The sequence below is a fragment of the Phoca vitulina genome, unplaced genomic scaffold (genome assembly GCF_004348235.1).
Source record: "Phoca vitulina isolate PV1807 unplaced genomic scaffold, GSC_HSeal_1.0 scaffold28, whole genome shotgun sequence".
In the NCBI taxonomy this organism is placed as follows: domain Eukaryota; kingdom Metazoa; phylum Chordata; class Mammalia; order Carnivora; family Phocidae; genus Phoca; species Phoca vitulina.
This window is the reverse complement of record NW_022589731.1, coordinates 9,682,265-9,708,249: the sequence shown is the minus strand read 5'-3', so window position 1 is coordinate 9,708,249 and position 25,985 is coordinate 9,682,265. Positions and strand designations below refer to the sequence as shown.

The 25,985-nt window shown below is 44.3% G+C and overlaps 2 protein-coding genes across 2 annotated transcripts in view; one reads left to right on the top strand and one right to left on the bottom strand.

Moving 5' to 3' along the window:
- LOC116643919 (guanylate cyclase 2G-like) overlaps positions 1-7,791 on the top strand; it is a 42,583-nt gene extending 34,792 nt beyond the window's left edge. Inside the window, 4 exon segments of the mRNA XM_032423004.1 lie at positions 5-197; positions 1,898-2,072; positions 3,304-3,396; positions 7,769-7,791. Of these exon segments, the coding sequence (XP_032278895.1) occupies positions 5-197; positions 1,898-2,072; positions 3,304-3,396; positions 7,769-7,791 (484 nt within the window).
- Positions 7,792-8,117: 326 nt separating this feature from the next.
- TECTB (tectorin beta) lies at positions 8,118-25,715 on the bottom strand. The gene is made up of 11 exons (XM_032423375.1): positions 25,634-25,715; positions 25,315-25,478; positions 24,139-24,329; positions 22,722-22,864; positions 22,544-22,616; positions 16,777-16,880; positions 16,553-16,636; positions 12,490-12,652; positions 10,889-10,961; positions 9,628-9,660; positions 8,118-8,540 (listed from the first exon to the last, which is right to left on the bottom strand). The coding sequence occupies exons 2-11, from the start codon at positions 25,388-25,390 to the stop codon at positions 8,491-8,493; spliced, it is 990 nt and encodes a 329-aa protein (XP_032279266.1). The 5' UTR covers positions 25,391-25,478; positions 25,634-25,715; the 3' UTR covers positions 8,118-8,490.
- Between the last annotated feature and the right edge of the window lie 270 nt (positions 25,716-25,985).

Below are 25,985 nucleotides of genomic sequence, written 5' to 3'. Positions count from 1 at the left end.
TCAGCTTCATTGGAGAACAGCTCATAGCTGGAAGGTCTGTGGAACTGGAACGTTTTGAGTCCGTGACAATCTTTTTCTCTGACATTGTTGGATTCACAAAACTGTGTTCTCTCAGCTCCCCCCTACAAGTTGTGAAGCTCCTTAATGACCTGTACAGTTTATTTGATCACATCATTAAGACATATGATGTGTCTAAGGTGAGACACTTGGCTCCTGGGCTGTGAGGGGACACGCTCTCCTTGTCGGCTGACTCCAGGGCAGGAGTGAGGGTGGACCCAGCCCTAGCTGTCAGCCAGGGAAAGGCTCTATTTCAGGCTGGCAGTCTGTCCCAGTGCATGGCAGAAACTCAATATTTTATTCCCGTTTGTTTTCTTGGGAAAGGGCTTGATTAATCACAGATGCTTGTGCTTGTCAAGATTCACCAGTTGCTCGTTTCCTTCCATTATTTCATCTCGCGGTAAACACATTTCTAAAGAGGCATTGACCTCCTACTGACTGATTCCTCCAGCTCGCTCCTGAATATATTTCCTTCGTATTCAAAGAGGCTCACATTTACTCTCCTTTAAAGGTTGTCTTCGGACCCTGTGTGAGTCTCACTTCTGTTACTGTGATCCTTAGCAGTGCAGGTGAAGACAGACGCCCAAGTGTAGACTATCAGACTCGTGGCTAAAATGAGAAACAACGATCTGCCTAGTGCCTCTCAGGGGGGGCAGGGGGAGAGATGTAGGAATGTGGTAAAAAATGATTTGTCGGGGAAGGATAGCAAAAATGAATAATTTGGCTTCATTCAAGTGGTGGTGATGGCTGCTTTGGGTGTTTTCTGAGTTTTCTGATGGGGCCGGATCATGACTTCAGGGTGCCCAAGCTCACGCATCTTGGGGCAGCCACAGGTGCTGACCACGATAGCAGGGCTCTGCCTGTGGCCCTGGGGCCGGGGAGATTTGGGGGACAGTGTGGTCATGTCCCCCGGGGACATAATCTTAATGGTTATCCCCCAGTGTTCCCCACAGATATGCCTCTGTTTAAGGGTGAAAGAAAAGATGGTGTGGATAATCTCAAAGGGTAGGTCACAGGTACCCCAAAACGGAAGCTGCTCTGCTTAGGAGGGCATCCTCTGGGGTTTCCTCTTGGTGTTATGTTCTCCGCTATGTTTTGCACAAGCTAATACTAAATCAGTGTCAGTGTCTAAAGGATGTATGTACCCGTGGTGGGGAGAGGCAGCCTGGAAGCAATCAGACTTGTGTACTGGTTGATCTTGTGTAATTCTGGGGTGACCAATAGACAGAGGTATTTTTACTGCCTGGCTAATGCCTGAAATCCCACATTTACCACATGATCTTTGGATTCTGCTAAAATGCAAACATCTGGAAAGGTTTGTATCTTTAAAGTTCACACTGGTCATTTATTTTCTATTGTGAATGAGGGATCTGAAAGCTGACTTTATTAGGATTTTTAAGGGGAGAGAAGAGGACAAATCAGGCAGATACATGCATTTATACGTAAGTATAAGCATATATATTGTGTCTACTATATACATATGTATAAATGTATCTAAGAGCCCTTGTATGGGGTGAAGACCTTTCAGGTTGGGCAAGATGAATTCCACTTGATTGGATGCATGCGATCCTTCAAGATTTACCCCATTTGTACACTGCTGCCTGTTTAACTGGTTTTGAACTTGAGTTGTGGAAATATGGTCACCACCATGATCAGATTTCAGAGGAGAAAGCAGTGACTGTGTGCAGGAGGGCTCAGGGAAGGAAGGCTTTGTGGAAGAACCAGGACAAGGGCAGAAACTTGTAGACATGCTGGGACATGGAGGGAGTGGAGGTCAGGGAGTGTGACTCTTCAACGTGGGGGGCCTCAGAGCAAGGCCACTTTGTTGCTTTTTTTTCAGGTGGAAGCCACTGGAGATGCATACATGGTGGCTAGCGGACTTCCCATGCGCAGTGGAATCCAGCACGTGGATGAGATTGCCACGATATCCTTGTACTTCCTCAGTGCCACTGTCTACTTCCAGATGGGGCACATGCCTGAGGAGAAGCTCAGGCTCAGGATTGGGATCCACACAGGTAGACAGCCCTGGGGCCTTAGGGTCCACGTATGACAGCAGGTGGTTCTGGATTCAAGTCCTGGGTCTGAGGTTTTTAGGACCCCGAAGTTGAATGGTAGCATCTTCAAGCGAAACAGGGTTGAATTGTCTCTGTAAATCTATTTCCAGCTAGCCAGATTACTTGGTGACAGCGAAGACACCCAGAGACTCCAAGATGTTGAACCAAAAGTTAAGAGGAGACCGAAACGTAGGACGGTTATGTGGGGCTGCTCTCCGCACCCCCCGCCCTCCCTCATGCCTCTGCCTCAAATGCCCTTTGATCTGGTCTGGTTTTGGTCAAACTCATGGGCACGTGAACTGTGCAGAAGCAACCAGCACTTGGTTTAATGCTCTTCTTAGTTTCTTAATTAATATATTATCATAACATTATTAATATAATTATCACTATATTATTATATTAATAATATTTATATTATTTACTTTCTTAAATAATTCTTAATAGGTTTTGAATGAGGGGTTCCTTATTTTCACTTTAGACTGGGCCCTGTAAGTTATGTAGCTAGACCTGCTCCTACCTGTCCTCCAAGGCTTGACTAAAATAAAACCTGGCCCCTAATCAGAATTAATTACTCCCACATTTGTGCTGCAGTTCCTTTGTTTATATCTCTAGTGCATGAATAACATCATCATTAATTTCTGTCTGAGCTTGGTTGTTATAACAAAATACCACAGACTGGGTGGCTTAAACAACAGACATTTATTTTCTCACAGTTCCGGAGGCAGGGAAGTCCGAGATCAGGGTTTCAGTATGGTCGGTTCCGATGAGGACCCTCTTCTTAATCTCACCAAAGGCTGCCTTCTGGCTATATCCTCACATAGCGAAGAAAGAGAGAGCGCTCTGGTGTCCCCTCTTCTTCTAAGGGCCCTACCCTCAGGACCTCATCTAAACCCTAAGTACCTCCCTAAGGCCCTGCCTCCTAATACCATCTCGAGGGTCAGAGCTTCTGCAAGTGAATGAAGGAGGGGGTTACAAACATTCAGCTCATCATAATTGATTATGTGGTTTTCCACCAGAAGTCTGTGGATTCTGTAGTTTGCCTCTTTGTAAACCCTAGGATCTGCTGCCAAGCTCTGCCTGAAGAGGGCACTTAAATATTTGTTGAATTGCATTTACTGACTTAATGTGCATCATGCAGTCCAGCCCTTGGGAAATGCAGATCGGCTATGCCCTTCTGTTCTCCTCCTTGTAGGTCCTGGGGTGGCTGGCGCGGTTGGAATCACCGTGCCCAGACACTGTCTGTTGGGAGACACTGAACATACTGTGTTTCATCAACAGACTTCAGGTAAGGGGAAGATTTTTCTAGAAGGCAGCAGCACAGACCTAGCTTTGAATTTTACTGGCTGTCAGATTTGGGGGCCTGGTTTTATCACCAGTGAAATGGGAATGGTGATAATATTGCCCTCGAAGGGTAGATGTGGGGATTAAATGTGAACATGTATATGAGGTGCTTCACCAGTTGCCCTACTGATCAGACGAGCTCATAGATTTTATTATTATTTTTAAAAGATTTCCTTTGCAGCAAAATTCAACCTTGACAGGCCCTCACCCCCCAGGCCATTGCTGACTATCCATTTACGCTTACCAGCAAAGCCCAAGGAAACCAAGATTTCATCTATAATGAGGCCTTCCCTTCACTGAGGCTGCTCCTGCCTAATTGCACTTTGGCTGAGAACAAAACTTTCAGTCAACAAGCAAGGGAGACTGAGTTGTCTGTGCAGAGGGCACACTTCATGGGCAGCCGTTCCTCCTCTGTGACTCCCACAGGGCAAAGGAGAACAAACCACTTTCTGGTTGAAAGGCAAAGAAGCCTTCACTGTTCCACTCCCCGAATTTACTGAGGAAGAAGCTAAAGTCCCAGAGAGCTTCTGAGGTATTTTCTTTAAAGATGTTTGTGGGGTCCCATAAAAGTCTGAGGACCATTTGGTTAGACGCATTAAATATCCCATGCAGGGGGTGTAGATATGGGGTATTGAGTTAATCTACCAGTAGGGGGAGCCATCTAGCTGGCCTCCTCTTCCCGCCCGAGAGCTCTGTGAGGTTGGGATGAGCTGGATAGGGTGAACTCATTTCCTGGGGGACCAGGGCTGGGTTGTTGCTCCCAGACCTGCCAGTGAACTTGCTCTAGCTGCCAGATATTTCCGGCCCATTAGCTTGTGAATTTGCAGTGAACCCAATTTCATTCTGGAAGAGAGGAAACCCGGAGGACAAAACTTGGGGCTGCTGGCCCCACCCTGCCTGCCTTCTTTTTTCCAGGGGCTGCTCCCTAACCTTTAGTTATCAGAAGGCATCTCAGCAATGTTTCCCAGGGATAAAGCTCTATCTAAGGTGTGAACAGTCACTGAAATCCAACAGGATCAGGCCATTCCAGGTAGACTGGATCGGGGCAGTCAGTCCCTGAAAGGCCTGGTCCTGAGCTCTGACTTCCTATGAGCGCTGCAGTTTCCAAATGGAAATGTCCCACTCTCAATTTATTGCTTAATTTCTTTCCTATCCAAAGCAAAGGAATGAAGATAGGCTTTGCTTTCAATCAAGGCTTGAATTTTAAGTGGACTTTTTCATTGATTTATGAAGTGCTAAATTTTTTGCAACCTACAGCAGACGAAGATGAACCCATCCATTTTGCTATGAATATTTCCCCCTTTACACAGAGAATAGGATTCCATCATGTCTGTCAGTGGTTCTTGTAGCAGACTGACTAAACCACTAATGCACTTAACAGTATTTCTCTCTCTTTTTTTTTTTTATCCCTTGTAACTCATCACATCCCGATTATCCTCCTCATGGCTGCTCCTGAATATGGGAGAGCAGTTTGGACGATGTATTGTGTTTGAGACACTTTCCTGGTGAATTCCCTAAGACTGAAGAAGTGAAAAGCAATGAGATCGGGAATGTTTTCTTTTTTTACTTGACCTGTGAGCTGCTTTTGTAGAGATATTTTTGAACTCTGTATAGGAAAATAATTTTGGTGAGTTGAGAGCCTTTAATACCAAATCTTACAAAAGGTTTGGTGCAATTCTTGCCTTTCTTCAGGAAGAGGGCCACTAAATAGGGGCCAAGGGATGTGCCTTACAAACAGTCCCGTCTCCATGGAGCTACTGTGTGTTTCCATTGGCAAGACTTTTCTTCTGTCCAGAGGTGGGCGACTTAACTCTAGGACCTTCACAGACTCCATTTTCTCTGACATGATTCCATTTTTATTGTGGGAGGCTCTGCTCCTCCCCATAGGCCTTTAGCATCAAGGCTTGAAAGCATGTCAAAAGAAGGCATTTATCTGAGAGGGACAGGGGAGCTACCCCTGCTGCCTCAGCATGGAGACAATGGGACAACATTTATCTTCTTATATTTCAGAATTTCTTCCCTTGTTTGGGAGCAGAGTGTCTGGATTCCAAATACTTTGTTTTCCCATGGAAGGGAACAGAACAACCTCTGCTCTGAGGTCCTTCAGAGAGATAGGCCATTCCCTATCCATCCATCTATCCATCCATCCATCCATCCATCCATATGATATTTCATTAATTCAAAGAGCATTTATTGAGCACTTACGCTGTGCCAGGTACCACACTGGGGGGAGATGAGAATATGAAACATTCCTTGATCTTTAGCTCCCAGTTTAGTTGAAAGAAGTAGCATACTAGTAGCACTGCAATATATTAAGGACTAATAGAGGTGTGCACAAAAGTGTGGAGGGAACTAAGCAGTCCAATGTTGTTACATCTAAAAGGCATTAGACAATGATACACTGATGTAGGGATGGGGTGGGATATAGTGATTGTCTACCATTATCCCGTCTTTGTATTTGTATGGAGTGTGTGTGTGTGTTCCTTTTCAGCTCTAGCCCACATGCTTACACAAGTTATATTTATATAATAAAGACTTTGTTGCTTCTGCCTTTTTCATTGGACATAATAAACCTTTGGCATCCATACAAACACATAAAACATTTCCACACATGTGCATACACGTCCATTCACAGGTGCATATATATATATATATATATATATATATATATATATATACGTATCTATGTACATATACACACAGAGAAATCTCTCTGTATCTAAATCTATATCTATTGTTTGATAGGTAGAGATAGGTAGAGGTTTATGTGAGTATGTATCCTCAGTATATATGCATGTCTGTATATTTTCTTTTCTTTATATTACTCAAGTTTTAAGAGAGTGAGTCTTTAAGGATCATAAGCAGGAATTTGATAAGATTAATTTCCTAAAATCTAAGGATACCTAAGGGAGTTATCTACTCTTTCCTCGTTCTCTAAATATGTTTTATGTTTAGCACTCATGAGAATTTATAACAGAGATTATTTCGAGTGTTTTCTCTTAACTCCTTGATAGAGAAGTTAGAAGACATGAAGGGGCTTTAGCTCACCTGAGGCTGAAGCACATTTGATTGCTGGTGGTAGACGTTAGGGCGTTAGAGACAGGGAGATCATACGGATGGTGTTGCCTCCTTGCATCAGAAAGCAAACGCTGGGAGTTTTGGAAAGTAAATGTAGGGTAGAATGATGGGAAGTCTGTGGTATGTGTGTGAGTCGAAGAAGCTCTAGTTGTAGAAACCCCTGGGAGGGCGGAGGAATGGGCTATCAATATGATACATTAACATCGTAAGCTGTAATCATAGGTTATTTATTTTAAGGCATTTTATTTATTCCATAGCACCAGGAGGAGATAGAAGATCATTAAACAATATGATAAAATAAAGCAAAACTAATACAACATTGTTTGACTCTGACAGACAAAGATTTGATCATGGCTCTAAGTAGGCTATTTAAGAATTTTTTACTAGAACAAATAAAATGTCTTCTGTCCTTCCTGATTATAAAAATTCTGAATTTATAAGAAGAAGAGATCTCAAACTGGTTGGAGCTCCAGCTTTGAGACCAGTTTAGAGTATGCTGAGTCATCTGAATCTAGTCTGTTGCTAAACAAACATGTACTCCATGTTTCCAGAAATTTGGGAACTAGCTGAATTTCTCAGTTCCTTAGCACAGTTGTAAAAGACCCACCAAACTACAGATCTCAAAATTTCTCAAATACATTAACCACAGAGATACATGCTGATGTGTTTTCAAAGTATGAGCCCACAAATTAAGTCTGTACAGGACTAAGAAAAAAACTTAGAGCTCTGGATTTTCCTATCCCATTCTAGCTTCTGGGGTTGACAGTGCATTCTTGGGGCTCTCCCAGTTGTCTACGAGGATTGGTTCATTCAGTTTTTATTTTGTTGACCCTTAAGTCATTAACATCCATGCATTCTGGATCACTGGGGTGGTGGTGTTATCAGGGTGTGGCCCCGTGTGATTCCACTAGCCATTTTTGCAGTTGTGCTTCTGATTTTTTTGGTAGGTTCCGTTCTAATGATCTTAAGTCAAGGAGACAAAAACAGATACATGCTTGACTGTTAAAGACTAAATGAGGTCAGATCATTCGGCACAGATGAAGATTTCTTGGATCAAATAGAAAAAAAATAGCGAAAGCATTGAGCATCAAAAGGTGTAGAGTAGGTTTGGGTTGACAGACTTCAGAGGATCTGTCACAGATGTCACTCCAGAGTCATGTGCCAACAGTGGTTTCATTTAGGCAATGCCAATATATGACGTTAAATTTATGTTAATGTGAGTTTTATTCTTCTTGTAGCTTTAGTCCTATTTAATCTGTGATTTTCTTTTAATTTTTGAAATCTATATCAGCTATAAAAATGAGTTAATACCTATATAATGTTTATACCTATTTAAGAAGAAACACTATACTAAAAACAAATTAGGTTAGCCCTGGAGGCCTCTCAAGAATTGTTTTCCTTTCTAATACTCAGGTTTGAGCAACACTATTATATTTCACTCTGATTCCCACATCATCATTTGAAAGATTGGAACCCCTGCCTGGTGGCTCAGCCCTGGTTCTTAAATAAGCATTGCACAGCATCAACGCCAAAGGCCCCCCCTTGGCAAAGTTGGCTATTCCTGTGCATTCTGTACTTAGCACTGACTTTGTGGTCATGCCCTACATTCTCCTCAAAATGCTCAGCAGCACTGGGTTGGGTGTGCTAGTCTTTTAAAATCAGAATAGCTTTCAGAGGAGTCCACTGCAGCCCTGACTTGAGCATGGGAAAGGAGACTCCTGCACCAGCTGCAGGAGAGGAACTGGAAGCCGCAGGAAGTCACAGGAGGACGTGGGGCACGAAGGCAATCACTGAGATTCACAAAAATCATTGGAGACGTAATTGGCAAAGCACTACTTTCTGCTTCTCAACAATATGCTCTTCTGTTTGTTCTCGCTGGCAGCACAATAAATGGGAGTTTGCCACGGACCCAGGAGGTGATGTCGGGTGGGAGGAGATGCCATGCCTGCCTGGCGATCTCCTACAACACGACACAAATCCCCAGCATCACGATGAGGTGATAGAGGACATCTGTGAATGAGACAGGAGAGTGGACAGAAACAGTTTACATGGAGCAAGGACAACGCAACCAAGAGTTAACGGAAGAGTCAACTCAGGGGCATTAAGTAGGTTTTCATAAAACTCTGCACATTTTATATAAAATCTGTTTATCTTTTGGGGTTTCTGTAGCTTGGTTTTGTCAGTTCCTTGCAGTGTGGCTTGTCTGAACATGGGTAACACAGTGATGGCACATTTCACCTTAGGGCTTTCGCTATAGGACTTCCTTTAGAAATGAGGATCTGGAATTAGAGTCTTAAAAAGTTGGTTTACGTGATTTCCTGTAACTAAGAGCAAAGTCTACGTCTGTGAGTTTATTAATAAATAGAACTGTCTTACCCCATCTCCTCACATAGTTGTTCTCCTCATCATGCAGGTGAGATCTTGGGTCTTAGCTGAAATGTTTCTTCTTCTGAGAGGCTTCCCTGGCCGCTATCTAAATCATTCCTCTACCCCCACTCCAACGCATCACACTGGGGGGAAGTGCAGAGGCCTTGCCTATCTCCCTCTGCAGGAGCTCCACTGCCTAGAAGAGTAGTGATGGCTGATCTTACTGGATGTTTGCTGTATGCGGGGCATTGTTTGGTGCCCTTAGTTGTAACATTTAATCCATACAGCAGCCATGGATGATAGGAGCAATTATTAGGCCCAATTTCTTAGAGGAAACTGGGGAGTGGAAGGGTGAGTTCATTGCCCAAGGTCATTTAGTGAATGAGGGGCAGAATCACAGCAGGGACTCAGAAATATTTGTTGAAAAAACAGATCGTTGAAAATCACATTCTCTAAATGCAGAAACCCAAGCAAAGCCCCCTGGTGATGTTTTTTGCTGAGAGGTGGAACCCAATTCTGCTTCATCCAATTTATCCCCAGCCGCACCCTTCCTGCAGAGCTCAGGGGCTGGCTGGAGAGACATCTGTTTACTTCTATCTCGCTCTGTCCCACTCAGGTGTGCTTTAAAGAGCAGCTTTCAATTCCTAGAGGTTTGGCTTCTTTTAAAACACACATTACCTTCTAAAGGCATTGCCCCATGACCCTTCCCAGAGGTGCCTCTTTTCCTTACCTGAGAAGCTATAGAGACTGGAGAATCCCCTGCCTGTAATGAGTAAAGAGAGAGAAAGCTGAAGGTTTAAGAAGAGATCATGGAAGGAGCCTCAGGTCTATGTTTCCAAAATACAAACCTGACTATATCCTCTCCTGCTTAAACCAATAGCCCCCCCATTGCCTTTAAGACCAAGTTTATAGTGGGGTTCACCAAAGCTCTTTGAAAGAAGAAGAAAACCATTTTCTCCTTGGCTTTCTAAGGCAGGGGTTGGTAAACTTTCTGGAAGGGGCCAGATAATAAATATTCCAGCTATGGGCCTTATGGTCCCTATTGCAACTATTCGGCGCTGCCTTTGTAGGGTGAAAGCATCTGGGGACAAAACCTTATATGAACACGTCTGGCTGTGTTCCAATAAAACTTTATAGAAAACTGAAATTTGATTTCATATCATTTTATGATATATCATAAAATATGAAATATCATTCTTTTGATTTTTTTTTTCAACCATATAAGTAGGTACAAACTGTTCTTAGCTTGTAGGCCAGAAAACAGCGGCACAGCCTGGATTGGGCCCTGGTCATAGTTTAGCAACTGTTCTCTCAGATGTGTAGCTACTCAAGGCCCCAGCCTTCCCACGGGCCCTGCTCACCCTTCATGTCATACCACTCTTCAGGTCATACTGAAAGATTATGGACGCAAGTCTTTCCTAGGCCCTGGACTAGGGCGCATCCCCTTGCCATGAACTCCCATAGCGCCCTGCCTCCTCCACCCCCATTGATAGTCATCTCCCTTTCCCTTGGCATTTAGCATCTCTCTCCGTGCTAGATGATGACTTCTTGAAGACAAGGGCCACGGGGGTCTCCTTTCATTCTGCAACCCCAGTGTGGAGCCCAGCCCAGGGCCAGCACTGGACGCTCTATGAAGTTTTGTTGACTTGCGCCGGATGTTCCCAATACATTTCGTTGTCTATTACTACAATTTGGCGCATGCTCTGTCCGGAAGCTCAGCACTTCCTAATTCCTAGCGGGCATTGGAATTTAGGCTGCAGACAGAGAGTTTCAGGGTAGTTAATAAACCTCAACTTCTTGGTATGGCATGAGCTACGGCTTCCCCTGCCGCTGCCCCGTCCCCCCCGCCAGGTGGGAAGCCTCGAGTTGCAGGTGAAGGTAGTGTCTACAAGCACACCTGGTTTGGCAATTCAGTTAAAATGCTCCAACCGGCTGTGCCTGGGGACGCAGCCCAGCGTGAACTCAAGCATTCGGAAAACCGAGAAGCTTACCACGGAGGGAGAGCTCCACCACCAGGACGCCCCCTGTCTGGTCCCGGAGGAGGCGCTTCCTCTTGTCGCAGGTCTGAAGACCCCCAGCCGCGGGGAGGGGGGTATGAGAAATGCACACAGGAAAGAAAGGGGAGAAAGGCAAGAGATTAAAAAAAAAAAAGAAGTCACAAACTTGATAGGGTCAAAATTCTCCCGTCAAGAGATCTTAGTTACCTTATTTGTCTGTCGTCTATTTATTTACTTACTTGCTTACTTACTTATTATCCAGAGCGCTGTCTTCATCCCTTCTCTAACTTGGTTAAAAGGAAAATACTTTACTTTATGAACTCTTCAAGCTAGAAGATACCCTGCTGGGAGAGGTTGTTGGGTGTGGGAGGGATTGGCGCGGTTTCTTTTGATAAGAAGGCTTTTACCTGCAGTTACTCTCCTTACAGTGGTTTGAGAGGTGGACACTTGCAAAATGTGTTCTGGCTCATTTTCTTTTCTTTTTAAAATGTAGTGCCAATAATTATCCTTTCATCAACTGTAAAAATATCTCTCTGCTCCTTGCCCTTTATTTGTGCTGCTATGTGATCATTTTCTGGCCAAAACAAATGAGTAGAAACAGAGATTATAATCTTTTTTCTGTTGGTTACCACGGGCTACGTGAGCAGGTGTCCTCTTCAGAAACACTGTGTTCCTCCTCTCTGGGGTCTCTAATCCAGACAGACCAGAGCAGGCAACAGTTGGTGATTTAGCACTTTTTGGTCTAAGGCAGTGGTTCTCAAGCCTGAGCATGCCTCAGAATCACCTGCAGGGGCTGTTAAAGCACAGATTTCTGGGCCCCCCGAGTGTTTCTGAATCAGGCGGTCCGGGGAGCCTGAGAATTTGCATCCCTAACAAGTTCCCAGGTGATGCTGAAGCTGTTGGGGACCACACTGTGGAACCACTGTCCTAAGGACCAGGTTCACACCTGGCTGCCATGGAAACCTGGATTCTGCAGCAGCTTCTCGGTGGGGGTGCAGAGGGGAAACTGGCCCCTGGCCTGGGCTGCGCTGAACTTGGCTGTGAACCCGGGGCCCCACTGCCCAGCGCTTCCTCTCACAAAGTTCAGTTCAGCAGTAATGGGTGTTGGGAATTTCTGCAGCCTCTCTCTGGCTCATTTCAAGTCTCAGAGATGGACCCTTCAGCTGGCCAGGCAAGAGCTAAAAATACCCATCTTTTGACTTCCATGCAGCACCTCTTGCTACCACCGACGTTTTGAATTTTCCTTGTGCTTTTAACTTTTTCAAAGCATTTCCATGTCTGTTATGGTGCTCATTTTACCTAATACGGCTCTCTGAAAAGAGAAGGGCCACCGTGACTTATCACCACTGTCTTTAAGGATGAGGAAACCAGGCTCCAGAGTTTAAGTGGCATGTGCCAGACCATGGCGCTTGTTGGTGGTAGGGTGGACAGAGTTCGGACGTTTGCCCCTACACCCAGTGCCCTTTCTTCCAGAATGCCCTCAGCACACAAGTACACTGGTCTGGTTATGATGCCCAGCTAAAAATACAGCTTCTCAAATACCGCCCCCACTCCCACCTCGGGTCACATTCTCGTTCTGGAGAGAGGTGGCTCACCACTGGGCAGGAGAGCTTCTCACTGTCACAGATGAATGTCTCACAGTGTAACCAAACCTTGGAGAGTTTGGGGATGTTCTGGAACCGGAAAGCATTGAATTGGAAGGTGGCCCTGTGATCTTTCCCATTGTCATATACGAGGACGGTTTCATCCGTGGGGCAGCTGGAGCAAGTGGGGCAGGGGGGAGAGAAAATTAGCTCATGAACTCTAGCAAAATCTGAGGTAAATTTGCAGACAACAGCTACACTCCCCTGGGCTTCTATACAGCATGTTATCCTTACAAAGCACTTTGACTGGGAGCACCTTGCTTATCTTCATGATATGAGGTCAAGTTGAGGAGATATGGGATGGGTGTGCTAGTCCTCATTCTATAGACAGGGGACAGTGGGGGGGGGCGGGGGGTGACTTATGAGAAGCTGCACACCAGGTAAGTCACCACACCTCTGTCTCAAAGAAGGGAAATCCCTGAGAGATGAAGTTGTCTGAAGGACCGGGACATGGACTGACTCCCAGTATGTGTACCAGATAAAGACCCTGGCGCTGAGAACAGCATTTCCCAAAAGTACTGCCCTAGTCACCTGAGCCAAGTCATATATTACGTCTTTCTCTGTGTATCTTGTGAGCGTTTGCCACTGGGAATTTGAACTTAGGTTGTGTTATTTAAATTCTATATTATATAGTTACCTTTGTAAAAATTTGGTCATGTTTTTAATATAGGCACAGAAAAAAAAAAAATGACTGGAGGGATACCATCTAAATGTTAATGCTGGCTATTAGGGAGTGGTGGAATTATGGGCGGTTTCTGCTTTCTTCCTATATCTTTATATATTTTCCAAATTCTCTATAATGAGAATGTAGCGTTTGGGAAATCCCAGAGTCCCAAAGATAATAATTTACAATAAAAGCAAAAATAATGACACAGGTGGGCATTTGTCAAAGCCTGTGGTTCTCACCTAGGGACGATTTTGCCCCAGCCCTCCCCCAGGAGATATTTGGCATTGTTGCCGCAACTCGGGGTGAGGTGTTACTGACATGTAGTAAGTAGAGGCCAGGGGTGCTGCCCATCATCACACAATAATGCACAGGAGAGCCGCCCACCCCCAACAAAGAATGATCCAACCCCAAATGTCAACAGCACTGAGACTGAAAAAACTTGGTTTAATCAAAATACTTTTTCATTTACCAAACTCACGCTAATTCCCTATTTAAGTGGCAGACATTCAGCAAGGTGTTGGGAGCAGACACAAATGTACAATAAGGCCCACGTGAACCTTGGAGAGTGTTGTGTCCAGGTGACAAGGAACACCAGGGTCTGTCCTTTGTGGAAAAAGGTCTATGGGTCCAAAAGCTTAAGACCAGTGGACAGCACCACAGTGGACCCCAAAGTTAATACTCCTCCCAGAGCTTCTCTCTGACTCCATTGCCAATCCAACTCAGTATACACACACCAGAAATCCATCCAGCTGTCTGAGAGCCCTTGAGACGTCCCCTCCTCCACACATTCCATCAGAGCCAGACATTAGGGTGCAAATTAGAGGTAGGACTGAAGGAATGTCAACTCTTGGAGTTAGTGATTAAAATGGGAAGTGAACAGTATACCTCATATCTGGACCAAAGGTCGGAGGCCTGGCCACGTTTGTGGTGACCTATGAGCAATGACAGAGCTGAAGGCATTTTCTGAGTTGTGAAACAAGACCTTGGAGGATCGTTCGGTCAATAAACCTGAGAGCCTTGTACGACCTCAAGACCTGAGTCCTTAAAATAGCTCCTTGCAGCTGGAGTGTCCAAGGCGTGGTGTCGGCCGGTGGAAAACAATGTAAACAGAGCTTTGCTGGGGGGGGGAGGAGTCAAGTCCTGGGCAGCTCAGATGTCTTGGCTCTGCTGCCCCTTGGCCCTGGCCCTGGCACCTGCCCCTCTGTGACAGACATCTTGGGATGGTGGAATGCCCAAGGGAGGCTCTTACAACATCACCACAGGAGTCTTCTTCCCTACATAAGATCAAAATTCCTAATAATATATCTCTTCTAACCTCTCAGTATGCTCTTGAAAACTGGGTTTTCCTCCAAAAGGGCCCAGTGGCAACCGAAAGCATCTGGGAGGTTATGGGAGTGGACTTTCTCATTCCTCCCCTTGGCACTGGTTTTTGTGCAAGTATCTCCAACCTTCAGGGGCCGTTTTAGCTAGGCAGAATATGGAACCAGATGAGGGCTTCTTTAATTTGGCTCCGCTTCAACGTAGGTTCTCAGGGTTTGCCCAGGAACCCTCTGTTGGGGTAGGTTACCTCTGTGCCTGCATGTGTAACAGGTACCCTAGGTAATTCCTATACACACTAGAGTCTGAGGACTGCCTCCATAGACCACCACAAAGCCACAGGCATTCCCCTTCCTGCCATTTTATACATCTGTGAGTTGGAAGCCGCAGTACCAGAGTGCTTTGCAGGGAGAGGTTTCCAAGCTATGGCAGAGGCTTTGCCCCAGTGTAGCCAACGTGTGAGAGAGGTTCCCATTGCCTGATCATAATTTCAGGTCCCTGTAGGTCAAGAATTTATTCCATAGTCTTCCTGAAGTCATTTGATTGCACCATTGTCAAGAGAACCTAAATTGTCAAGAGAACCTTCAGTGATAGGTGTGACATCCAGATTAAGCTACCATCTCCACAGGAAGCTTTGCTGGGTTGCTTAGATGTGGTTCTGCTGGCCTGTCCTACCGACATTGCTTAGGAAATAATGCTGCCTGAGTTTGAACCCCAGATCATCCATCCCCTGACTGGCTCTGGACTTTGGGCAAGTTTCTGAACCTGTCTACCCCTCAGATTTTTTCTGGTATAAAATAGTGCTTATTATACTACCTACTTTATAGGGGTTTGGTGAAATTTAAATAAATTAATATTTGTAAGGCACTGACCTAGAACATGTTTGGTATGTTGTAAGTGCTGTTTAAGTATTTGTTAAGTAAAAATAAATAGTTAAAGGTCCAAGGCGGCTCCACCTTTGTTATCTAATCATTTTTGTCCCTGGCCCCAGTGTTTACTTAGCTTTGAAGGGTTCTGGTGGCAACATGGGCATGCGGTCTGTTTGGGTTTGGGGAATGGTCTCTTTTGCATTTACTGTTCATTGTGTGTATGATGTCTACGTCTCTAGTCTAGCTCAACCTGTCCTCTGTTTTAAAAAGTTACAATTCTAGGTGTTTCCAGAAAATTGTCATCTCAAGCTCAACATGTCATCCCTGAACTCAAGGAGAATCCAACACCCTTTTCCAGAATCTTCTTCCCAAACACCCAACAACAAACAATTCCTTACCTTCACAACCCACAGGTTTGATGCCACATATTTCTCAGGCTTCTTGCCCTGTCCTTCTCTCCACCCCATATCTGATTGGTTGCTAAGTTTTGATCGCCTCTCCCTCCCTTGGATGACCTTTCTATTCACTTGGCTACACCTCAGTTCAGGCCATGACCTCTAATCTGGTCTTTCCACCTCCCATGTACTGCTTCTAACCCGTCACATGGATGACTTCCAGAATCATCTTTCTATGTACAATCCCAATACTTCCGTCCTCTATTCAAAAATTTTAAGAACTCCCAATTATCTACTGAATTAATAACAAAAAAAACAGTGATATTAATTAAAATGATTGGATACTGACTAGGTACTACATGCTTAACTTTTTACACAGATTATCTAATTTAGTTCTCACCAGGGTTCTGGTGTCAGACTAATTGGGTTTAAACCCACTTGCCCATAAATACACACATGCTAAGTATGTGACATTACTTAACCCCTCCTGTGCCTCAGTTTCCTCACTTGGAAAATAGGGATGGTAGTAATAATGACTGTCTCTTGTAAGGCACAAGAGTTAATACATGATGAAGCTCTCAGAAGAGTACCTGGTACCTAGAAAGCACCATATAAATGTTGGCTAGTATCAGTACCCAGTCTGGAAGCACAGAGAGTGTCACGGATGTGACCCTGAGGCTTCACCTCTTCTTCCCAAGCCATTCCAAGCCAAAGTAGCCCCAGAGCTTGCCACTTCTCAGCACTGTGCTCTGGAGGGTGGTACTTACCCCTTGTTAATTAGCTGCCACTGCAAGGGATACATGAAATCAGCTGATGGTGTGGCCCAACAGCTGTTCAAAACCACTTTAAACCTGCAAATGAAATAAAATGCATTGCTTTGAGCCAGAGAGTTGTATGCCTAGAAACATCTGGTAATTCAAAAGTCTCTTGGCTGATCTTTTTTTTCTTTTCCTTGGCTTTAAAAATATAAATAGGGAGGAAACATACTTACCTAACACTCAACCCTTTGGCTTCTACTCCTGCAAACAGATCTGAACCGATTTCATATGTCTCCAGGACAAAAGGGGCTTCCTTCTTAATGGAGAACTTGGCATTCTTTGGAAGGAAATTGACACTGGTCATTACGACCTCTCAGACTGAGCAGTTGGGTGTGACAGGAGCAGATGAACTGGGCTGGGGTGGTGGTGGGAGTCCACCCAAGGGCACAGGCATGTGAGACCACAGTGAGACCCTCCGGGAGTGGAGACGCTGTACATCCTAGGATGCTGGGGCCATCTTAGAAGGGACGCGGGTATCACATCTCTGGACTTGCTGGTCACAATGAGAAACACACTGTACGTCTCGTCTATGCCAGCAAGTAACAAGATTTGGCTGATGGAAAAAAGGTGGAATCCAAGAATGCTGAAGCACTGAGCTTTACTTAATCACCCACGGGAATAGGGATAAAACATAGACAACCTCGCTTTGCTCTTGCTTACCTCCACTATTTGCTTGAGCAGATTCCAGCCTGGGTCAGGGAGCGTATGATCTGATTCCAGTACAGTTAACAACAAAGGCAACAACAGCAACTTACTGATCACCTACTGTGTGTCAGGCACTGCTCTCTATATTGAGATGGTCTCTATGTTAGAACATCCTGTATATTGAGATGTATCTGGGAACAAGGCAAAGATCTCTATCTCTAACCACCTGACATTCCAGCAAGGGATGCAGACAATAGACAGTAAGCGAGTGAATTATATAATATGTTAGAATAGAATATAGTACATTATATAGAAAAACTGTAAGGAATGTAGAGGAGAGTAAGGTAAGGTGGAAGTGCAAGGAGGGGCAAGCTGCAACTTTAAATACCGTTGTAGTTAAGGAGGTCTCACTGAGGTTGTGACATCTGAGCCAAGACTTGAGGGAAGCTAGGAAGCCTGTGCTTCCAGGCTAAGTACTGATACAAAGAAATGCTTCTATAGTGTGTGTAGTGCATGCAGGCATCTGGGGGAAGAATGTTCCAGCCAAGGCAAAAGCCCTGGGTGACAGTGTAGCTGGAAGGACAGCAAGGAGGCCAATATGCTGGAGCTTGAGCGAGCAAAGGGGGTGGGGGGGAGCAGGTAGGAACTGAGGGGGGTTGGTGGTGAAGTGAGAGAGGCTATGGGGATGGATCCAGAAGACTGTGGTTGCAACTGGTGCAATAGGGAGTCATGACCACAACTGGAGCACAGGATCAGCAGCCTTTGGTCACTGGCGTGGTGTGTATGGTCTTCGTTTGGTCTCTTCATCAGGCAGTTCTAGGTGAGTTATTAAAAAAATAGTAGTGCGTCCAGTTGACCTACCCAAAGGAGGCTGATTTCTCCATTCATTGTCTTAAAGTTACTAAACTCAACTTTAGTAACAACCTTTAACTACTCTCTGAGTTTAGCCTCTGGAGACAAAAGCACCATGATGGAAGGACAATGTTGCTGGGCTAATCCTAGATCCCACCACTAACTTTTAGGCAAGTCAGACATTTGGGCCTCAGTTTCCCCATCTGCAAAATGGGAGTAACCTTTGTCTTCATCAGCCTTGCAGAAATGTTTTTATGATGATGATTTTATGTAATAGAAGCATAAAGCTTAAACCAGGATACTAGGTAAAAGATTGAGTTTCATGGACTTGGAGATTTGCAGAACTGCAATGGGTAAACAAGCAGCAAGGATATCTAGTTGCAATGGACTTTAGCCCCCTAATGGTCCAATTCAGGGTATTTGCTGAGAGGCCTTAAAATCATTTTCTAGGGGCTCTTACATTTTTTCCTGATTGCAGGTACAACTAGGCCTCCCTGAGTCAGACACTCAGAAGTCAGTTCTTTTCTTCCTGTCTGTTAACCCCCTGCACCACATAAATGGTTGCAATAATTAAATAATAATGTTCTTAATCATAAGTGATTTACTAACTTACTATGCAGTTAAAGTGGCAGATTAACAATGATTGTTACTGTTTATTATTATTTTCTGAGATTTGTCATATTTCATGAGACTGTTTACAAATGGAGGACATAACCTGGGGACCACAATGCAGTCCCCCAACCTAGCCACAGGTGCTTCTCCCAGCCCCATCTCCCAGGGGCCAGCCCATGGGGTATTAGAATATTGGAATAATGCCTCTACTTGCAGAGAAACTAGTGCAATTCTGTTACAAAGTGGAGAAGAGAATCTGCACCGTTAATTCCATTTCTGAAACAAAACACTTTTAATGGTCAGTTTCTTCACTTCTCACCTTATAGCTAAGGCAATTCTCAGCATGATTTCCTCCTACTTTCTTTATAACATAAGTTAGGGACCTATTTCCAGATAGCTTCATCCTATAATACCTGGACCATTTGCTTTGGCATTCCTGGAAACATAGAAACACCACATAAACTACTCATTTGTGGAACAGGAGGGAAGAACACCTTGAAAAATCAAGCCTTCCAGTCCCTTCACCTGACGGAAAGATTGAGTCACAATGGTCCATTGACACTGTTAAGATGGGTACATCTGGTTTAACAGCAGTTGATGTGGGCAAGATCTGGGAGCTGCTGTTGCTCACAGGCTCAACGTGAGATAGAAATGAAAGAAAGCTGCACAAAGCTAATATTCTAGAACATGTTCCTAGAGTCTTTCAGAACTAAGAAGCTCACCCCTGACCCACTGTGCCCTGCAGAGGTCTGAAAGGGTCTAGAATATAACATTTCCATTCTGGGCTCTGCTTTTTAGTGGGGCAGTGGCCAACTGGATAATTCTCAGAGAAGAGGGGGTAGGATGATGGAGCACCAATGGTGGGGAGATGTTGGGGAAGATAAGCTTGAGATAGTTGAAGGGCCATCAGCAACATCATGACTCAGTATTATTTCAGAAGACAGAACCATGACCAATGGACTATGGTTCAAGATGTCAGATTTCACATGCTGATCTAAAACGGGAAAGTCCAACTTGCCCTTGTCCTTGGAAAAGGTGGGTAGCACACCCCTTAGCAATCTTGTAGAAGGGCTTTGGACGTTGGTTAGGAGGTCAAGGTTGATCACCTCTGAAGATTGTTCTGACTTTGGAAGTCTATGAATTTTGCCTCTATTGCCTGCATTTGTTCTATCCCAAGCCTTTTCCCTGGTCTCTAACTAAGAAGAATTGTCAATACTATTTTGATTGCATAAAAGTCAACCTAATCCCATACTGACATTGATGGTATAAAGGTAACACTATAATGGTAACTTGCTGGTGCTAAGAGCTCTCAGAGTTTTCACTTTATATGGGGTCAAAAGCTGTGATCATGAGTTTGGCTACTTTCGCAGGCACTTACTTTGTACCAGGTAGTATGGTAAGTGCTTCATAAAAATAATTTCATTTAATCCTCATAATAAACATATGGGGTAAGTGCTATTATTATTTCCATTTAACAAATGAATAGATGAAGGCCCAAAGAGGTTAACTAACTTACCCAAGGTCGCACAACTAGTAAATGGTAGAACTAGACCTGAAACCAGTGGGCCAATGGCAGACTATTTTCTCAAGCACACTGCTAGTCCACTTCTACAAGCTGACTCCCTTCCTTTATTTTGGACTGGGGGCCAAAATGACTTCTCTCCAGGAATACCAACTATGGGCTATTGGCAGGAGTGAGTGGGAGGGGGTAGAGGGAGAAGAGAGGAAGCATGTCGAGTAGAACTGGTGGTTTTGGAGCCCAGTACTTGGAGCTCTTGGAATCCTAAGCAATTAGCCATGCATTGATTCCTTTGTGTAATCTAGGGCACAGCTCTGTGCCTGGTAATTTGATGGAAATGTAAGCAGGGGGCAGATGTTGCTTCAGAAACACACAAGAATGCTCTCAGAGCGGAAGAAGGGAGGAGAAGAAAAATACCAGCCGTGTGGGTCAGGCCTAGGAAACCAAGTCCATGGTAGGAATATTAATCAGTACAAAAATTTCGGTTGCAACATCAGACCCCATCTTTGCTGAGGTCTGTTTGTCCTGGAAGGGTCTTGATGAGCCCCAGGGGACGCCTTAGCCTCATTTCTAGAACAGCTCAAGGAAGTGTCCTGGAAAGTCTGTCTCTCCAGCCCAGAGGATGATCTGGGTGATGATGAGGCTATACCTCTTTTTTGTTGTTGTTGTTGTTTTCTTAAAAAAGAATAGTTTCCTTCCAATTCTAAGATTTGATATATATGTCCGAAACTTAGCCCAACACGGCTGATGGTGGGTGATGATTTTTGATAATCCTGGTGCCTCTCTAGTGCCAGCTGTCATAAAATCCTCATAGGAGCATATCTGTAGTTTTATCTGGTTAAAATAACAATCATGCACATCTGGACAGGCGCTCAGTAGTAAGGACAGCCCATCACCATGATGTCCCCTGAGACCGTTGTTGATGAGTGAGCCTGTTTTTCTCTCTGGACAACCTTTATCAGTTACTGCAATGATGTTGCCATCTTTTAATCCCCCCTGCTGGTCCACACTGCATTAACCCTCCTGATTATAGGCCCAGGGGCTATATGGGATTCCTTTTGTCTGAACTTAACCACTAGGGGTGTGTGGTCAGGGGCAGACCTAGGTTCTTTGGGTCCTTAAAATTTCTATAATGTAGAAAGCCCTTTTTAATAAAAAGAATCAAAATTTTGAATATGAAATTAGACCCAGGGCCTTAAATGAGGCCAGTGCAAGAGAGGGATCATGAAACCCAAGCTCCATTCCCTTCATAGGAAGTAAGCCTCAGAGAGCAGTGCTAAGACATCCGTATGCTAGACTGGGCACTGCTCCACACTGCCTGTGGGATCATGGGCACACCATTTCCTCCTTCTGGGCTGCAGATCCTTGTCTGTAAAATGGACCAGGTGACTCTGGGATCCCTTCTAGAGGATCTCTCACCTTCTGAGTTCAGCTGGATTGGTAGCTTCTAGGCAGCAGGTAAAGCAAGTTCAAAGAGTTCAAGGTCAGTGGAGTTCCAGGTAATATAGTCCTTTCCTTTGTGAGATGAATGGGTTGGACATGATGGCTTCTAAGAATATCTCCCAGTTCTAATGTTCTATGTAAAAGTTTCTATTTCTGCCTACATCTTCCTCCAGCCAGCTGGAGTGTCACTATAAGTATGCCACCTTCTCATTGGAAGCTGCAGGTTAAAAAAAACAAAACACCCCTTCTAAACAGGAGGGCAGCTGGGCTAATGGCTGTTGCATATTTAGTTTTATTTTGAGAGACCAAAGTGTGCCTTTAACTTCAATGTCAATAGAGGCAGTGTGCCTAAATTAGACCAAGAGGAAGCCTACTCTCTGAATGGCTTTGGATACCAAAGAACTAGGCAGCAGAGGGCAACCCCGACCTCTCTCCTCAGCTCTGTCCCAGGCAGGAAGGTCACTACTCTGCGCCAAATGCTTTAACGGGAGCTAGATTCTAATATAACTCTCTGGAGTGGGTTGCAGTGGAAACTAATCTGGCTTAAGAGTTAGACGTTGGCCATCTTACTGCCTCCTGACCTCTGACAACTCACAGGATTGCTCTTGCCTCAGTTTTATCAGAAGATGGGAACATTGACTTTATATCTCTGTGACACCTTTTATAGCTCCTCTATCTAGTCTATGAGTCGACCTTCTTGTTGCATCTAGTCTTTGAAGAGGTTTAAAACTAGACCAAAGCTTATGTCTTAATTTGAATTCAAGAACGGGGTTCTGCAGAGAGCTTAGGGAAGAGTAAACCCTGAGGAAGCCTCCCCTCATTTCCTGAAAAGGCCACGGGGCACTAATGAGAACCTGGAGACCACTTACAGTGTAGAAGTTGAGAGACAATTGGCTTTCAAATGTGCCCATGCTCCCGTTCTTCACGTGAACAGTGGCCACTCTGAAAAGGGGAGAGAATTTTGCATAAGGACTGAAACATGCCTGATTGACAGGGCCTGCAGAACACACACAAGGCTGCCAGCCCTCCACTCTCAAAGCAACTTACCTTTGGTCAAAGGCAGCCTGGTTGACCAAGTAGGTGGAATGGTAGGTGCAGGAGAAGGAGTAGTTCACGGGCTGGTTCTTTATGATCACTGTGCTGTCATTGGAAATGATATGGTTGTAGAAGTGGTAGATGGGGGGCTTGTACTGAAAAAGGAAGAAGACAGTTAGGGTGGCCCCGGGCCCCATGATGAGGAGGGTTCTGGGAAAAGTGATCGAAGATGATCAGACCCACGGGGAAACGTCAATGGTGAGCTGAGAATTTCTGCAAAGAGTTCTTGAATATGTTCGACCAAGATTGTTTAAAATAATCTAAGTTGAATGTTGCACACTTACAAGAGATCCATATACCCATTGGGCTTCTGACCAAAAAGAACTGGTGAAAGAATCTCTGTTTCCCAGAATCAACTTTTTATCCATTTCCCCCATCCAAGTAATCTTACATGAATGCCTTCGCCCATCTCCCGTCTCTAGAACATCATTACTATGTCATATTTGCTCTTTCCCTCTTCCAATAATGACCACTATTCCTGTGACTTTTTCCTCTGGCTTGTTGAACTCTAAGATCACAGAATATTGGAGTTGGAAGGGATCTTGAACATCTATGTGAGAGGTGACCTGCCTAAGACCACACAGATGATTTCTAGTTCACTCTTCCAGGATACTAAAAGACATGATGTTTCTGTTAATCATGTCCATTACTCTCTAAATCACTAAGTCCTCATGGGGTGTTTAGGAAGAGGAGGTGGCCTTGGGTGCTCTTTGCTCTCATTTTCAGAGATCGCCTGTATGTATAGCCTTCTGCAGTCAAAGTAGCAGGAATGCTAGGGGTCAAAAATGGAGCAGCCACCCTTCGTGAGTACACCCCTACTGGTTCTGGGGCCCCCAACTTGTGACTTTATTGGGACGTCTCCAATGTCTCCTCTGACCTATGAGGATATTTGGCAAGAGGTTGCATGTGGTTCCTTTTAATTCTGATTACCTGTCCCAAGTACTTCACAAGACCCAATTATGAATTGTATTATACTTTGGATACTCCTTTAAAGTGCCTTTCCGACTACTTCAAAGTCTTGGGCAGAGGATGTCCCACCATCCAACCCAGAAGAATGGCAGCTTGTGATCACATGCTCAGAACTCAAAGCAAGGTGGAGGTGGGAGATGTGTAGTGTTCTACTCAATGGAAGGTGGCCTAGTTCACTCAGGCAACAAATTAGGAGAATAAAATTCAAATCCAAAGACTCACTTAAACTAGGCAGATGAGAAGAATTTAAATAACACTAACATCCCAGGAAATTAAAGTCAGGATTGGCTCTTAAAAGGAAATTGGTGAATTCTGAATCCCTTTAAGGGTGGGCAGCAGATATCTTATTTTGGGGCCCAGTTGTGTCATCTCAGCAACTCGTTGTGTGGCCTGGACTTACCTCGGACTGGGTTCCACAGTAGGACTTGTTTTTAGGTGACAAATCCGGGATCACAAATTGATAGTAACCTCCTTCATGGACCCCATTGTAACACAGTCCCCCAAGGGCCAGCTGATGCACTTCCCAGCCATAGGGACACTCGGGGATTTTGGTGATGATGGTTTTGGGATAACAAAACACAAGAATGACATCTAGAAAGAGGATACACACGGTTTGAAATCAGATATGGTAATCATATTAATCTTCATAAAGAACAGTGGGTTCTAGCCACACCTGAACATGCAAAGCAGTTGGTTAAAAACACTTTCCTCACTATTCTTCATGAACTGTGATGAATGTTTTCCCCAAACCTCAGTCACTGAAGTTTTCTAGTTTCCGCTACATCTGTGTGATATCTGCACTATACTTAATATGTACTCAAAACTGGTCCACTTTTCAACTTTAATCTATTTTAAGGAATATATTTGTGAAACCAGGTTGAACGGATTAGAAATATAGATAAATTTAGAAATATATACAAATTTCTGTGCCCATGAAAGTGAGCACATAATTTAAAATTTTTAAAAAATGTCCATTTCATGCATAACATTGTGAAACACTAATTTATGACACAGGACATAATTTCAATAAGTCAAATAGGAAATAGATTATGTATTTATTAAATTATTGTAATACATTATTTATTTATTGAAAATAAATATTTTTAGGGGTGCCTGGGTGGCTCAGTCGTTAAGCTTCTGCCTTTGGCTCAGGTCATGATCCCAGGGTCCTGGGATTCAGCCCCGCATCGGGCTCCCTGCTCAGAGGGAAGCCTGCTTCTCCCTCTCCCACTCCCCCTGCTTGTGTTCCCTCTCTCGCTGTATCTCTCTCTGTCAAAAAAATAAATAAAATCTTTAAAAAAAGAAAAAAAAGAAAAAAAGAAAAATATTTTTATATCTATGTATCTATCCATTCATCTATCTAGGATTCTCTAATTTTAAAAAAGTCTAAGTTTCTCCAATACATTGTTATTTCCTATGGGAAAAGTCTGGTTGGCCCTGGAGCGCTTTACTGCATCTACTTGGCTACGATATTGATATTGCATTTTGATAACAAAAGAAACACAGAGCTCTGAACTTTGCAAAGAGTCTTTGGGAAACCTCCCTTTTGGGGAAGATGGGCTAGTCCAAGGCATACCTGCTTTATTCGGAGTACAAGATCTCGCAGAGGCTTCTGCAAAGACAGCCAACAGGACAAAGGCCTTCATCACCATCGCTTCTCAGAACCCGCTCTTTGACAGGTGGTCAAACCAAGCTGCCAAATGTTCACAGTCCTTCCAGAGAGCCCGAGCCTGGATCATTCTAGGTCAGAAACATGAGTGAAAAGTTAAAATCAAGGGTGAAAACAAAGCAGCACACACAATCCTGGGGGAAATTTTCAAGGGAGATCGATAATTCTGTCCTCCTTTCTTAATGGTTCCTTGTCTGCACTGAGAGGCAAAAAGTGGGGCTCCTACCACTGGGAACGTCAATGACACATGTGGTTGCTCATGTTCCCGACTGTTTCATTCTCTCTGGACTGTAGAGGCTGCCTCCCAGATGCTCCCCAAATCTCCGGCCTCATTCCTAGCTCGACTTTATATCAGCTAAGGGTGTAAAAGAAACCGGCTCCAGATAAATCACAATGAACATGCATTATCCACTGTAGGGGGAAATAAAGGGAAACCTTGCACAATGATCCGATGGGAAGCTCAGGTTCAGCCACTTGAATCTAATTCCTTTGACTTCACAGAGTTGGAAAAACTTTTTTTTTTTTAACTGCTTCAACCAGGATTGGAATAAAAAGTTGAATTTTTCCCCCCTCATACA